The 17,389-nt window shown below is 44.5% G+C and overlaps 2 protein-coding genes across 2 annotated transcripts in view; one reads left to right on the top strand and one right to left on the bottom strand.

Annotated features, from left to right (window-relative positions):
- LOC137341934 (glutathione hydrolase 1 proenzyme-like) overlaps nucleotides 1–17,389 on the bottom strand; it is a 325,363-nt gene that overhangs the window by 181,902 nt on the left and 126,072 nt on the right. The window lies entirely within an intron of this gene.
- The window catches only part of LOC137341935 (leucine-rich repeat-containing protein 75B-like), a 126,640-nt gene continuing 119,634 nt past the window's right edge, over nucleotides 10,384–17,389 (top strand). Inside the window, exon 1 of the mRNA XM_068005453.1 lies at nucleotides 10,384–11,244. Coding sequence (XP_067861554.1) covers nucleotides 10,939–11,244 — 306 coding nt within the window. The 5' untranslated portion in view covers nucleotides 10,384–10,938. The remainder of the gene's footprint in view (nucleotides 11,245–17,389) is intronic.

Raw genomic sequence — 17,389 nt, 5'->3', positions numbered from 1 at the left:
GGGAAAAAATTGGTAAGAGTCTGTTCTGGGCGACGGTAGCGCGATGTGCTAACACCCCGCGCCCGATGGACCCTGGGCACGCATGAGGCAAGTTTGGACCGAAGGGAGCACTCACCTGCAATCAGTGATCTATTCCAGGCCTTGCACATGGAATCAATGCAATTCACACTTTCCACCACCAGAGGGAGCTCCATCTCTTAAAGGGAGGATGTTTCTTAGAAATCTCTTAAAGGTAGCTGGTACCTGTTATTTGCTGAAAATAACAGTCTACTGTCTGCATGGAGTCTGAACAGAGATCAGACATTGCACACATAAAACACAGATTCAGATCCCATCCCTATGTTTACACACTGATGAGTTATGTTAAAACATTGAATAAAGGTTGCGCACTACTAAATCCCACATCTTCCAATCTGCACGCTGGACCTCACCAATCTGCCGATCTGAGTTGGTACCAGGCCTGCGAGAGTGCATACACCAAGGTTCTCTGCTGATGGACAAGCGACCTTGGTGCAAGAGGTGGACAGAAGGAGGGACATCCTATATCCGCAGGGGGAGGGGGGCAAGAGGCCCTCCAGACATATACTCCAAGGCAGTGGGAGGCAGCGGGGGACGAAGTCAATGCCGGGCGCACAGCATCATGAACATGGATGCAGTGCAGGAAGAAGTTCAATGTTTTGACATGAGTGGGCAAGGTGAGTGAGGTCAACTGTCAAGTGGCGTCTCCTACCCACTGCACCACGCACTACACCCCCATCACCCACATACCAATAAACTCTTTCCATCAGTATTCAACTTTTCCAATCAGATGCTTCTTCTCACCCTTACACATTACCACTGTTTCAAGCCGCCCACTCACAACTCACAGGCCACACACACTGGCACCTATTCAACCATGATAGGCACATCACCCAGACACACATCTCCTTGCAGAAGAAGGTGGCGCATAGCAAGAGGCAGCAAGTGGCATTCAGCCCGTTGAGCCTTTTCCACCATTCAATGAGATCATGGTGGACCTGTGACCTAACTCCATATACCTGTCTAAGCCCCATATCCCTTAATACCCTTGGTTCACAGAAATCTATCAATCTCAGATTTAACATTCACAAGTGAGCTAGCATCAACTGCTGTCTGCAGAAGAGCGTTCCAAACGTCTCCCACCCTTTGCAAGTAGAAGCATTTCCTAACTTCACTCCTGCACGACCTGGCTCTAAATGTTAGGCTATGTCCCCGTGTCCTAGTATTGAAGTCCAGGAGACCTCCAAAAACAGTTACAAATGTCTCGGCAGCCAGAGGCAATAATCCAGCCACTAACCTGTAAATCCTGCATGGTCCCTTTAAATAGCACCGGTGATGGGTCCTCCAGGCACTCGAAGACACGTTCAGATGGTCGGGGTTAAGACTGTGCGTTGAGTTGAGCATTAAGTCCCAAAATGGTGTCTATCACTTTAAATCAGCATTGCACACTGATTAAAGCCATTTTCTCCCTACTTTACATGATTCCATCGTTCGTTATCTACGCCTGCACAGGCTCTTATACCAAGATGGCATCCGGCGCATGTGACACAGGAAACATGCGTGCACATCCAAGACGCCATCGTGAATGTCGGAGAGGCCGTGTAGCGCCGAAACAAAGGGCGCAACACGGCCCAATTTAGCGCCCATTGTAATATAACAGAAAAAGGAGGCTTATGACAAATGTAAGGTTCATAATACAGTAGAGAACTGAGTACAGAAAGTACCGTGGAGATCTAAAAAAGTAAATAAGTGAGGCAAAGAGAGAGTATGAGAATAGATTAGCAGCTAATATAAAAGGGAACCCAAAAGACTTTTATGAACATATAAATAATAAAAGAGTAGTCAAAGGAAGGGTGGGACCGATTAGGGACAAAAAGGAGATCTTCCTGTGGAGGCAGAGAGTGTGGCTGAGGTACTAAATGAATACTTCACATCGGTCTTCACTAGAGAAGAGGATGCTGCCAATGTAGCAGTAAAGGAGGAGGTAGTACCGATATTGGATAGGATAAAAATAGATAAAAAGGAGATCCTTAAAAGATTGGCAGTACTCAAAGTAGAAAAGTCACCTGGTCCAGATGGGATGCATCCTAGGTTACTGAGGGAAGTAAGGGTGTAAATTGCAGAGGCTCTGGCCACAATCTTCTAATCCTCCTTAGATATGGGGGCAGTGCCAGAGGACTGGAGGACTGCAATGTTACACCCCCGTTCAAAAAAGGGTAGAGGGATAAACCCAGCAATTACAGACCAGTCAGCTTAACGTCAGTGGTGGGGAAACTTTTAGGGACGATAACCCGGGACAAAATTAATTGGCACTTGGAAAAGTACGTGCTAATAAATGAAAGTTAAATTTGTTAAAGGAAAATCGTGTTTGACTAATTTGATTGAGATCTTTGATGAAGTAACGAAAAGGGTTGATGAGGGTAGTGTGGTTGATGTTGTGTATATGGACTTTCAAAAGGCATTGGATAAAGTACCACATAATAGACTTGTTAGCAAAATTAAAGCCCATGGGATTAAAGGGACAGTGGCAGCGTGGATATAAAATTGGGTAAAGGACAGAAAGCAGAGTCGTGATGAACGGGATGTTTTTCAGACTGGAGGGAAGTATACAGTGGTGTTCCCCACAGGTCGGTGTTAGGACCACTGCTCTTTTTGATATATATTAATGACCTGGACTTGGGTATACAGGGTATAATTTCAAAATTTGCAGATGACACGAAACTTGGAAATGTGGAGGATAGTAACAGACTTCAGGAGAACATAGACAGACTGGTGAAATGGGCAGATGCATGGCAGATGAAATTTAACACAGAGAAATGTGAAGTGATAGATTTTAGTAGGAAGAATGAGAAGAGGCAAAATAAACTAATTGGTACAATTTTAAAGGAAGTGCAGGAACAGAGAGACCTGGGGGTGTATGTACACAAATCTTTGAAGGTATCAGGACAAGTTGAGAAGGCTGTTATAAAAGCACATGGAATCCTGTACAAACGCAAGGAAATTATGCTAAAGCTTTATAAAACACTGGTTAGGCCTCAGCTGGAGTATTGTGTTCAATTCTGGGCACCACACTTTAGGAAGGATGTCAAGGCCTTAGAGAGGCTGCAGAAGAGATTTACTAGAATGGTACCAGGAATGAAGGGCTTCAATTATGTGGAGGGACTGGAGAAACTGAGGTTATTCTCCTCAGAACAGGGAAGGTTAAGGGGAGATTTGATAGAGGTGTTCAAAATTATGAACGGTTTTGATAGAGTAAATAAGGGAAAACTGTTTCCAGTGGCAGAAGGGTCGGTAACCAGAGAACACAGATTTAAGATGATTGGCAAAATGACCAGAGGCGACTTGAGGAAACATGTTTTTACACTGAGAGTTGTTATGATCTGGAATGCGCTGCCTGAAAGGGCGGTGGAAGTAGATTCAATAATAACTTCCAAAAGGGAATTGGATAAATACTTGAAGGGAAAAAATTTGCAGGGCTATGGAGAAAAATCGGGGGAGTGGGACTAATTGGATAGCTCTTTCAAAGAGCCGGCGCAGGCAGGATGGGCTGAACGACCTCACCCTGTGCTGTACATACTATGATACTATGAATTCAGCCTGGTAGATGTTATGATAGTTGAACTGCAGGTTTCTATGGAAGGTTGAGCTAGATGGGCTGAATACCCTCCCTTTTTTTTATTTGTTCATGGGATGTGAGCGTCACTGGCAAGACCAGCATTTATTGCCCATCCCTAATTGTCCTTGAGAAGGTGGTGGTGAGCCGCCTTCTTGAACCGCTGCAGTCCGTGTGGTGAAGGTTCTCCCACTGTGCTGTTAGGTAGGGAGTTCTAGGATTTTGACGATGAAGGAACGGCGATATATTTCCAAGTTGGGATGGTGTGTGACTTGGAGGGGAACGTGCAGGTGGTGTTGTTCCCATGTGCATGCTGCCCTTGTCCTTTCAGCTGGTAGAGGTCACGGGTCTGGGAGGTGCTGTCGATGAAGCCTTGGGGAGTTGCTATAGTGCATCCTGTGGATGGTACACACTGCAGCCACGATGCGCTGGTGGTGAAGGGAGTGAATGTTTAGGGTGGTGGATGGGGTGCCAATCAAGTGGGCTGCTTTGTCCTGGATGATGTCGAGCTTCTTGAGTGTTGTTGGAGCTGCACTCATCCAAGCAAGTGGAGAGTATTCCGACACACTCCTGACTTGTGCCTTGTAAATGGTGGAAAGTCTTTGGGGAGTCATGCGGTGAGTCACTTGCCGCAGAATACCCAGCCTCTGACCTGCTTTTGTAGCCACAGTATTGATGTGGCTGGTCCAGTTAAGTTTCTGGTCAATTGTGACCCCCCAGGATGTTGATGGTGGGGGATTCGGCGATGGTAATGTCGTTGAATGTCAAGGGGAGGTGGTTAGACTCTCCCTTGTTGGAGATGGTCATTGCCTGGCACTTGTCTAGCGCGAATGTTACTTGCCACTTATCAGCCCAAGCCTGGATATTGTCCAGGTCTTGCTGCATGCGGGCATGGATTGCTTCATTATCTAAGGGGTTGCGAATGGAACTGAACACTGTGCAATCATCAGCAAACATTCCCATTTCTGACCTTATGATGGAGGGAAGGTCATTGATGAAGCAGCTGAAGATGGTTGGGCCGAGGACACTGCCCTGAGGAACTCCTGCAGCAATGTCCTAGGGCTGAGATGACTGGCCTCCAACAACCACTATCATCTTCCTTTGTGCTAGGTATGACTCCAGCCACTGGAGAGTTTTCCCCCTGATTCCTATTGACTTCAATTTTACTAGGGCTCCTTGGTGCCACACTCGGTCAAATGCTGCCTTGATATCAAGGGCAGTCACTCTCACCTCACCTCTGGAATTCAGCTCTTTTGTCCATGATTGGGCCAAGGCTGTAATGAGGTCTGGAGCCAAGTGGTCCTGGCGGAACCCAAACTGAGCATGGGTGAGTAGGTTATTAGTGAGTAGGTGCCGCTTGATAGCACTGTCGACGACACCTTCCATCACTTTGCTGATGATTGAGAGTAGATCATTGAGGCAATAATTGGTTGGATTGGATTTGTCCTGCTCTTTGTGGACAGGACATACCTGGGCAATTTTCCACATTGTCGGGTAGATGCCAGTGTTGTAGCTGTATAGGAACAGCTTGGCTAGAGGTGCAGCTAGCTCTGGAGCACAAGTCTTCAGCACTACAGCCGGGATGTTGTCGGGGCCCGTAGCCTTTGCTGTATGCAGTACACTCACTTAATTTAACTCACTGCACTTAAGGAAGGAATTTGATGACATCCAATGGGACTGGATTTCTCTGGTCCTGCAAGTAAACCGGCCCATCTAAACTAGGTCCATTTCATATTATGGGTTGTGCCCAATCCCAGAGGCCCATGGCCTATGTAAAGCAGGATAATTTCATATTATGGGCTGTGCCCAATCCCAGAGTCCTCTTGGCCCATCTAAACTCAGACTGTTTCATGTTAGGGGCTTTTCATTCTGTGAGCTTTGACCAATCCCACAGTTAGACGGGCCTCTCTTGTTCTGTTACACAGTCAGCCTCCTCTGCCTGCTCACAGGATACCAATGGTGCTTGTGTTTTGGTTTCTCCTACTTTTACTGTTTTGATTTAATTTTGTTATCTTAGTAGCCTTTTTGTTAGTTTTCTTTTGTTAAAACCAGTTTGGTTCAGCTACCCTTCCCTGGGATGCTTGTGGCATCACCCCTGGTGAGGGAGGCACTTGTTGTATCCTGGTAGGATCAGGCTTGCCTAACATCATAGGCTGGCTAACTGTGTTCCAATGGCCTATTTTATAGTACTACCCTTTTATGTTTTACATACATTTCCTGGTACCTGTTCCTGTATGCATTATGCTGCACTTACCCACTTTAAGATCCATCAATCTTACCTCAGCCTATCTACATAATTGGTCTATCTCTCTTAAGATAAGTGGTCTCCTTTCTACTCATTACCTTTTTTTTATTCGTTCATGGGATGTGGGCGTCGCTGGCGAGGCCGGCATTTATTGCCCATCCCTAATTTGCCCTTGAGAAGGTGGTGGTGAGCCGCCTTCTTGAACCGCTGCAGTCCGTGTGGTGAAGGTTCTCCCACAGTGCTGTTATGTAGGAAGTTCCGGGATTTTGACCCAGAGATATATTTCCAAGTCGGGATGGTGTGTGACTTGGAGGGGAACGTGCAGGTGGTGTTGTTCCCATGTGCCTGCTGCCCTTGTCCTTCTAGGTGGAAGAGGTCACAGGTTTGGGAGGTGCTGTCGAAGAAGCCTTGGCGAGTTGCTGCAGTGCATCCTGTAGATGGTACACACTGCAGCCACAGTGCGCCGGTGGTGATGGTTCTGTGAGTATGGCTATGACGGTGAGCCGGTGGTGATGATTCTGTGAGTATGGCTATGACGGTGAGCCGATGGTGATGATTCTGTGAGTATGGCTATGTCAAGCTGTTGCTTGACTATTTTGTGGGACAGCTCTCCCAATTTTGGCACAAGTCCCCAGATGTTAGTGAGGCGGATTTTGCAGGGTTGACTGGACTTGGTTTGCCTTTGTTGTGTCCAGTGCCTAATGGTTCATCCAATTTTATTCTTATTATGACTTTTTGTAGCGAGATTGTACAACTGAGTGGCTTGCTAGGCCTTTTCAGAGGGCAATTAAGAATCAACCACCTTGCTGTGGGTCTGGAGTCACATATAGGCCCGACTGGGTAAAGACGGCAGGTTTCCTTCCCTAAAGGGCATTAGTGAACCAGATGGGTTTTTTCGACAATTCGGTAGTTCTATGGCCATTATTACTGATACTAGTTTTTTTTTATTCCAGATTTTTATTTAAATAATTGAATTTAAATTCCTCAGCTGCCGTGGCGGGATTTGAACTTATGACTCTGGATTACTAGTCCAGTAACATAACCACTATGCTACCATATCCAGACTTGACACATAGCTTGTGTCATCAGCAAATGAATACTAGTATAGACACCCTGTTCCATTTCATTCACAAATATTGTGAAGAGTCGGGGTCCCAGAACAGATGCCTGTGAAACCTGTGGGTAGTACTCTCACCTCTGAGGTTGTGGGTTCAAGGCCCACTCCAGAGACTTAAGCACCTAATCTCAGTTGACACATCAGATCAGTACTGAGGGAGTGCTTCACTGTCAGAGACAGTAAATGAGATGTAAAATTGAGGCCCCGCCTACCCTCTCAGCTGAACGTAAAAGACCCGTGGCACTATTTTGAAGAAGAGCATGGGAGCTCTCCCCGGTGTCCTGGTTAATATTTATCCCTCAACCAACTTCACTGAAACAGATGATCTGGTCATTATCACATTGCTGTGTGTGGGATCTTGCTGTGCACAAAGTGGCTGCTGTGTTTCCTACATTACAACAGTGACTACACCTTTAAACTACTTCATTGGCTGTAAAGCACATTGGCATGTCCTGGGGTTGTGAAAAGTGCTATATAAATCCAAGTTCTTTCTTTTTTTCTTTTAACATCACTGGTTACTTTATCCCATGGGAGAACATTTATCATCTGTCTTCTTTCATTAACTCAATTCTCAATCTATCCAGAAAATCTGTCATCTATGTATAAGCCTTAACCTTCCTCAAAAGAGACACTTTGTCAAATGCCTTTTGAAAATCTAACATCCACCGGATTATCCTCATTGACTATCTGAGCTGTCTCCTCAGAGAGTTCCAGTAGGTTGGTGAGGTGTGACCTATCACTTCTAAAACCATGCTGACAGCTCCCTATGATGCTGTGCTCTTTAAATGTTCATTTACAGCATCCCATATTATGCCTTCAAGTGTTTTTCCCATTGGGGATGTGAGGCTGACCTGTCTGTACTCAGGTTCGTGCCTTTACTCATTTTCTTTTGAATGGTGGATCCCCATGTGCCATTTTCCGGTCCCCTCGTACCAGAGCAGTATTTATGAAGTTGGGAGAAATATCAGCCAAACCATCACTAATTTCCTCCTTTAATTTGTTGAGAGTTGCCCATTCTCCCCTGACACTCCTGGAATTTGCTGCCAGTGGAGATGGTGATCATTGAAAACATCTGCCCTAACGTGTATTCTAATGTTATGCAATTGATGAGAATACATCATCGTCTGGCGTATGTGCCGTCATTTGTGCTCTAAAAGCACCGGGTGCTGGGACTGGTTTAAGATAATTGGCAAAAGAACCTGTGGGGAAATGAGAATTTTTTTTACACAGCGAGTTGTGATGATCTGGAATACACTGCCTGAAAGGATGGTCGAAGCAGATTCAATAAAACTTTCAAAAGAGAATTGGATAAATACTTGAAAAGGAAGGATTTGCAGGGCTACAGGGAAAGATCAGGGGAAATGGAACTCATTGGACAGTTCTTTCAAAGAGCCGGCACAGGCATGATGGGCCAAATGGCCTCCTTCTGTGATGTAAGATTCCATGATTCTACGAATGCTACTGTGTGCCTGGTGTGACGAGGCTGGGGAGGCCTTTTAAAATGGAAAGGTGGTTAGGGAGGAGTTTTAACAAGAAAAGACAATCACTCTGGGATCATCCCTGGACACTGCCCGCCACGCTAAGTAATAGTGAGCACCAGAGACCTGCATGACTGTTTCACATCCCCCCCAACACAAGCGGGAATGCCGCCAAAAGTCCACTGACAATATGCAAAATAACCTGACCCCGGAATATCGGCTCAGGTCAGGAGTGGAGGAGTGGGACAGGCACCAAGCCCACACTGATGACTATACTCCGGGATTCCGGCAAAGCAGATTATCCCAGCTATTATATCTGGCATATTCTGATCATCTGTAATATTTTTACTCAATTTATACTTTAGTGGGCCCATCTACAATAAACATAGTTGTGAAACTTTTTGGGTCCCTTTTGTTGCCTCTGTGATTTGTCTCTCTCTGATACTTTCTTTAATATTCTCTCCAGCTATCCTCAGTTGCCTTTGTGTGAATTCTCTTTTTTTTCTTTGTATTCTTTGAAAACATTTCTGCTTTTTACATTCTATTTTTAAGTCTGGTTTAGGTGTCAGCCATGGCTTAGTGGGTAGCATTCTGAGTTGTGGGTTCAAGTCCCACTCCAGAGACTTGAGTACAAAATCTAGGCTGACACTCCCAGTGCAGTACTGAGGGAGTGCTGTATTGTTGGGGGTACTGTCTTTTGGATGAGTCATTAAACCGAGGCCTCATCTACCCTCTCAGGTGAACCTAAAAAATCCCGTGGCAATATCTGAATAGGGGAGTTCTCCTGGTGTTCTGGGAAACATTTATCACTGAACCAACATCTAAAAAATAGATAATCTGGTCATTTATTTCATTGCTGTTTGTGGAACCTTGCTGTGTGCAAATTGGCTGCTGTGTTTCCTACATTACAACAGTGACTGCACTGCAAAAATACTTAATCAAAAGCAAAATACTGCAGATGCTGGAAATCTGAAATAAAAACAGAAAATGCTGGAGAAGCTCAGCAAGTCAGGCAGCATCTGTGGAGAGAGAATCAGAAATTTAAAAATACTTAATTGGCTGTAAAGCACTTTGGGAAGGTCCGAGGTCATGAAAAGCGCTATACAAATGCAAGTCTGTCTTTTTTTGTCCCAATTAATCTTCCCTCAAACTCTTCTTAAACTCCAGAATCTGTCTTTCTAAAGTCCCCTACTACCATTTTGGCCTTAGCTTTCAACAATATCAAATCTAAAAATACAGTGATTGCTGCATTCCAGATGCTCAGCAGTCTCCAGATTACTAATTGTAAACAATTTTACAACACCAAGTTATAGTCCAGCAATTTTATTTTAAATTCACAAGCTTTCGGAGACTTCCTCCTTCCTCAGGTAAATGAGACTTCCTCCTTCCCCAGAACATTTACCTGAGGAAGGAGGAAGTCTCCGAAAGCTTGTGAATTTAAAATAAAATTGCTGGACTATAACTTGGTGTTGTAAAATTGTTTACAATTGTCAACCCCAGTCCATCACCGGCATCTCCACATCCAGATTACTAAGCAGTTCTGGTGGATTGCTAAACACCAAACCCTGTACACCCCCTGCCCTAGTTAGCCTGTTGAGTTGAATAATGTCTGTGTGTTTCGGTGACCGAGGTTAGACTCTAACCGAGGTTACCTCCCGTGGGTGAATGATGACCGTGCGTTTGGGTGACGAGGTTTGGACACAGTTCTGGGTGTGCAGTGATGGCTCTCTAGCTTTGCTCTGAGTGATTGCAATGCAACTTTGGGGAGTCACACATTTAAAAAGGATGTCATCCCAATTGAATGCGACGCAGTATTGGAGCCCAGAGCCCGGCCGTCACTCACCCCACTGCTTCTGGCTTTCACTGCGGATCTTCCTTGGGGTTTGACTGAGCAGAACTTCCCTCAGTACAAATCCCGAGATGGAATCACGTAGTAGACGCCGGTCTGGTGTTGTGTACGTGAGTGTGGGCACGCCTCGTAAGACCCGACTGTTGTGATTCTTCAGTCACACCCGGACAGAGGAAAGAAGAGAGTGGATGGGAGCAGAGAGAGAGGAGAGGAGACTGGATCAGAGGAGAGAGACTGGATCAGAGGAGAGAGGAGAGAAGAGACTGGATCAGAGGAGGAGAGGAGAGGAGAAGAGACTGGATCAGAGGAGAGGAGAGAAGAGACTGGATCAGAGGAGAGAGACTGGATCAGAGGAGAGAGGAGAGAAGAGACTGGATCAGAGGAGGAGAGGAGAGGAGAAGAGACTGGATCAGAGGAGAGAGACTGGATCAGAGAGAAGAGGAGAGGAGAAGCTGGAATTAAGGGGCTTGTTGGTTTCAGATGTCTGAGGCGCGGATTGAGATGTAAACACTGGGCTGTTGACTGTGCGGTTTGTCCGGCTGGAAGAGAGCGGGAGCCCCGCGAAATAGACAAGTTGTGGGTTTCTGGTCAGTTTCAACGCGGTTTGCAAGTTGGAAAATGGGCTCGAAATTAACCAAAGGCGGCGGCGGGAGCGGCGGGAGCGGCAGCCCACGGGAGGAGCGCCCCAGGTCGGCGTCCGTCCAGGATTTCTCTTCGGTGTCCTCGGCTCCTCCTCGCACCGAGCCGGCTGAGAGCGGGGACTTCCCCTTCACTTCCCTGGTCCTCAAACCCGACCGGCTGCTCTTCCAGAAGACGGCGCCGGCTCCGTACGTGCGGAGGGTGGGCTGGATCAGGGAGATCCAGGGGCTGCTCCGGGAACAGAGAGCCGAGCAGGCGGTCGGGCTCCTCAGACTGCTCCGCAAGGTGAGGGCTCAGGGAGAGATAGCACGGGCACGGCGGGCCGAGCACACCACCCCCAGTATTCATTTTAAGGCAAATGCATCATTCAGCAGCAATTCTCCAAGTTGGATATCCCTCTAGGGGTCTTTTAGTTACACCTCGATAATCATTCCGTTTCATTACAGTCAATTTTAAGAAACATTAACATTAAAAGCAGAGTTTGAGAAGATTATTGTTTAAATGATGGTTCATCACCAGATGTAAGGTGGAAACCAGCCATGGGTTGGGGACTGAGCCGCCCCCAAGGGAATATTGGGCGTCTCTGTCCCGGATACACTTGCACAAGGGATCGCACCGAATGGTGACTCCCTCCCACTCACTCCCTCCATCTCCCATTTATTTCCAGTACAAATCCTTGTGTCAGCTCCGAGGTGATGTTGGGGCATATTATTCCCGGGTAGTTGAGGGGTGCGGAAAGTTCCTTCACCTCAAACCCTAACCTGCCGTCTCCTCTTTAACAGATCACACCTGAGCTGCTGTGGATTTCCAGCAATTTCTCAGATCTCCAGCGTTTGCAAATAATCGTTTTGTTTTAAATATTATATATATAGAGAGAGAGACAGAGGGGGGTTCCCAGTGTCAGTGCAGGTCTCACACAGGAAGTTTGCACTGCGGTGCTGGGATCTGACAAGCTCCGGCCAATCTCATGCTTCTGGGAGAATCCTCACACAGTCTCATTGAAAGAAAAATTCTACATTTCAGTAAAGCTTCACAAACCTCACTTAAAATCCCACTGAAATACAGTCTACTTTTTATTGAAAACAACTTAATTCTGAAATCGCTTAATTCGAATTATCCTCTTGATTTTAAAGTCCAAAGGTGTAAATGGTAATTTAAGTTTCTTAACTGGAATAATTGATTTTTTTTTGTGCAAAAAATAAACCTTAAGGAGTATTCCAAATGTCACTAAAAACATTAAAAATCTAACTAAACATTGCAAATCTTATTCAAATATTCCCAAGCTCACTCTAGATCTTACTGTACAAGTCTGCCTACAATTTTGCAAATCTCATTAAAAACACTCAAAATCTCACCACAATTTTCTAAATGTAACTAAAATATTTGAAATCTCAATGAAAACAGTCCAAATCTCAGAGAAAACATTCCAAATCTCACTGCTAAATTCTGAATCTTGCTAAAACATTCCAAATATAATTAATATAGATCTCGATACAACCATGAAATATCACTAAAAGATTCCCAACTCAATAAAAGCATATCAAATTTCACCAGAAACATTCCAAATCAAACTAGAATATTCCAAATCTCACTATTCAATGAAAAATGTAGACAGTTTCATGTTCGAAATGTTTGTTGTTAAAAACAATTATATTACAAATATTTATACAGAATGTATAGGACAGAAACAGGCCATTCGGCCCAACTGACCCTTGCCAGTGTTTCTGCTCCACACGAGCCTCCTCCCACTCCTCTTCATCTAACCCTTTCAGCATATCCTTCTATTCCTTTCTCCCTCATGTACTTATCGAGCTTCCCCTTAAATGCATCTATAAAACAAATTTACTTAAAGAATGTCATTGTCAAATACAGCCATTTTTAGTCCCTAAACTTAGGTTGGTTTTGGTCACCATGCCAAGTAATCTCACTATAAGTGCAGTGTCATCATCATCATCCTGGGGGGAATTATAGGGCATCAACTATCAGATGTTTGCCTGTGTTGTGTTAAAGAAAAAACTTGTATCTATACAGTACTGTTCACAACCTCAGGACGTCCCAAAGAGCTTCACAGCCAATTAAGTACTTTTGAAGTGTCGACATGTTGTAATGTAGGAAATGCAGCAGCCAATTTGCGCACAGCAAGCTCCCACAAACAGCAATGTGATTAGGACCAGATAATCTGTTTTTAGTGATGTTGGTTGAGGGATAAATATTGGCCAGGACACAGGGTGAACTCCCCTGCTCTTCTTCAAATAGTGGCATGGGATGTTCTACATCCACCTGAGAGGGCAGACAGGGCCTTGGTTTAATGTCTCATCTCAAAGATGGCACTTCCAACAGTGCAGCACTCCCTCAGTACTGAACTGGAGTGTCAGTCTGGATTATGTGCTCAAGTCTGTGGAGTGGGGCTTGAGCCCATAATCTTGGCAGATGTTAACAACCCCCAAATAAACTGGCAAGAAGAGGTAGCTAAAGGGGTACTGGGAATGGAGTTTTTACATTGTGTGCAGGGCTCCTTTCTTACCCAGTGTGTAAAAAGCCCAACAAGAGAGGAATCACTGCTGGATCTGGTAATGGGAAATGAACCGGAACAGATAAGAGAAGCAAGGGTAGGGGAACATCTAGGCAATAGTAATCACAACATAATAAGATTTAAGATAAAGATTGAAAAGGACAAAGACCAAAGTAATAAATTGGAAAAAAAGCTGATGTTAGGAGAATGAAAATGGAACTAGGAAAATAAACTGGAAAAAAATACTAACAAACAATGAAATAGAACAGCAGTGGAAAACATTTAAAACGGTGATCAAGAGAGTCCAAGAGAAATATATCCCCTAAAAAGCAAGAACAAACTAGCCAGTAATGACACATTGTGGATCAATAAAGAAATAAGGGTAAAATTGAAAGAAAAAGGCATACACTAAATACATAGACAATAAAGAAGAGGATGACAAAAGGGAATATAAAAAGGTTAGGAAAGAAGTCAAAAAAAACAATTAGGAAAGCAAAGAGAAATTAACAAAATTAAATTAACAAGGAATGTAAAAAGAAATGTTAAAGTATTCATAAATAATAAAAGAAAACTCAGGACAGGGATAGGGCCACTAAGGGATACACACGATAAACTCACAGGTAATGACAGCAGTAATGGCAGAAATATTAAATTATTACTTTACCTCTATTTAACAGGGAGACTAACATGGTGGGCATGACATTAGAAGAAGAGATCAAAAAAGAGATAAAGACATTTAAGATAGAAAGGGGAGAGATAATTGATAAACTAATCAGAGGACTGGCACTATTTTAAAAATTCCTATATTTAAAAAGAGAGATAGAACAAGTCCAGGGAACTAAAGACCAGTTAGCTTAACTTCGGTGATAGGAAAGATAATGGAATCTTTACTCAAAGATGCAATAGAAAAACATCAAGAAAATGAAAATATAATAAAGAATAGTCAGCACGGATTTCAAAAGGGAAAACCATGTTTGACCAACCTTACTGAATTCTTTGAAGAAGTAACAGAATTCTTTGAAGAAGTAGACAAGGGTAACGCAGTAGATGTAATATAATTGGATTTTAAAAAGGCCTTCGATGAGGTACTGCACATTAGACTCATGACTAAGGACAGAGCATGTGCAGTCAGGAGACAAGTAGTAGAATGGATAGCAAGCTGGCTACTAAACAGAAAACAGAGAGTAGGGGTTAAGGGTAGCTACTCAGACTGGCAAAAGGTGGGAAGTGATGTTCCACAGGGATCGGTGCTGGGACTACTGTTGTTCACCATTTACCTAAACGATTTGGATTCAGGAATCAGAAGTACAATTTCAAAATTTACAGATGACACCTAATTGGGGGGGGTATAGTTAATACTGAGGAGGACTGCAAGAAAATACAGGAAGACATTAATAAACTTGCAGAACGGGCGTGTAATTGCCAAATGAATTTCAATATAGATAAGTGGTAGGACAAATAAGGAGGCCACATACTCCTTGGAAAATAAGAGTCTAAATGGGGTAAAGGAGCAGAAGTATCTGGGGGTACAGATACATAAATCACTAAAAGTAGCGACGCAGGTTCATAAGGCCATAAAAAAAAGCAAACCAAGCACTGGGGTTCATTTCTAGAGGGATAGAGTTGAAAAGCAGAGAAGTTATGTTAAACTTGTATAGAAGCTTGGTTAGACCACACTTGGAATACCGTGAACAGTTCTGGTCTCCATATTATAAAAAGGATATAGAGGCACTGGAGAATGTGCAAGAAAGATTTACTAGGATGATACCAGAACTGAGAGGTTATATCTATCAGGAAAGATTGAACAGGCTGAGGCTCTTTTCTCTAGAAAAGAGAAGTCTGAAGGGTGACCTGATAGAGGTCTTTAAGATCATGAAAATGTGTGATAGGGTAGACATAAAGAAGATGTTTCCACTTGCAAAGGATACCAGAACTAGGAGCCATAAATATAAGATAATCATTAATAAATCCAATAGGGAATTTGGGAGAAACTTCTTTACCCAGAGAGTGGTTAGAACATGGAACTCGCTACCACAAGGAGTAGTTGAGGCGACCAGCATAGATGCCTTTAAGGGGAAGCTAGATAAACACATGAGGGAGAAAGGAATAGAAGGATATGTTGATAGGCTTAGATGAAGTTGGGAGGGAGGAGGCTCATATGGAGCATAAACACCGGCTTGGACCTGTTGGGCCGAATGGCCTGTTTCTATGCTGTACACTCTATGTAATTTTATGTAACCTTCTGACTCAGAGCCTGACACCATATACAGAGGCCATTTATTCAGGCCGTGAAAAGAACAGCTCCAAAGTAGAAGGGAATAAAGTGGAATGTGAATGGGGGAAACTGGCATCAAACTGAGGGAGATAACAAAGGTCGGAAGTTACCAAAGTCAGCGTTGAGACCAGAAGGATGAAGAATACCCAGGATAAAGGTTACAATACTGTTCCTGAAGCTGAAGTGGGACTTGAATCCACAACCTTCAGACTCGAGGTGAGGCTGCTACCACTGAGCCACGGCTAACACAGTGTTAGATGTTATCAGTGGCAGAGCAACTGGGGGCAGTATACTTATTCTCAGGGAGACAGAAATGAGTGAGGAGTGGGATTTCCTGCTCTTTATCACTATTCACAGACCCTTGCGGGAAGATGTGTGTGTGGAGTTGGATGAGGACAGGAACAGGGTCAACTATGGTGCGCTCTGATGCTCACTGTCCAGGCTCGCAAACGAAGAATGGACCGCAAGCACTTGGAACTCTTCTAGTTAATGGCTCAAATTCCTACATTTTCTCCCCTCCTGATCCCCCGAAGGCACGGACTCTTGCTGGAGTACTGATGCAAAGCATTGCCCACCCTCTAGTACTCCTCTCAAGTGGTCATTTTCTTTTGACAGCCTATGCTAGTTCACTGTAAGAGGGCAAGAAAGCTGGGCCCAATCCCGACCTCGCCCGATGGCCACGCATGGCACTTTCCAAGAGGTGTCATTGGAAGGAAATCAGGAGCGGGAACTCTGGCTGGTTTTCCTTTCATTAGTCCAAGGAGTCTCGGGCCAGTTGTGGTACCTGCACCACAGCTCCAGGTTAGGTCAACTAATTCAACACAGGACAGCACCTGGGAAGCTCTGTTTGAATTACATAGAATCTGCAGCACATAAACAGGCCATTCAGCCCAACTGATCTCCACACAAGCCTCCACCCACTCTAATGACCTCTTCCCACCCTGTCCCCGTAACCCTTTATTCCCTTCTCCCTCACGTTCGCATCAAGCCTCCCCTTAAATGTGTTAATGACACCTGCTTCAACCACCCCATGTGGCAGTGACTTCCACATTCTCACCACTCTCTGTGCCACTCAGTACCGCACCAGCTTGATGCCCTGTTTGCTGCTCGAACCTGCAGCCCTCTATTGTGACACTGTTCTTTCTACATTACAATTTGATGCAGGTCTAAGTAACTCAACAGTTTTACTGTAATGATGTCAAGGGAAGTGTGGGAAATGGGGATTTCCAACACAGGGATCTGAACTTGGTGGGGAAGGGGGAGTTGGGGCTTTGCTCCATTTTGAGGCCATTGATCTTGGTGAGGTGAATCCCTGGGACATTGTACCTGAGATTAATGGCAGCTAAACAATATTACAAAGAAAAGCCAAAGCACAGAGGAGCTGTAACAACCCACAGCATTGCACTCAATGCTGGAGAAGCCACCACAGGGATGACATAAATTGAGAACAGTAAATCTGTGACATGAAGAAGCTTTCTCATGGCAGAACGCCCAGACCGAGCAGGACTTGCCATTTTGGGACTGTTTGTGGACCTTTGCTAAAATCTATTTGTTTTTAATTCATAAATCTAATAGTTCTGTGTCTGGATAACAGCCACATGAGATAGTTTGGTACTTTCTCCACTAAATTTAAGAAAGATGCA

Source organism: Heptranchias perlo, chromosome 25, assembly GCF_035084215.1.
Source record: "Heptranchias perlo isolate sHepPer1 chromosome 25, sHepPer1.hap1, whole genome shotgun sequence".
NCBI classification, from domain to species: Eukaryota; Metazoa; Chordata; class Chondrichthyes; order Hexanchiformes; family Hexanchidae; genus Heptranchias; species Heptranchias perlo.
This window is presented reverse-complemented; position numbering and strand designations above follow the sequence as displayed.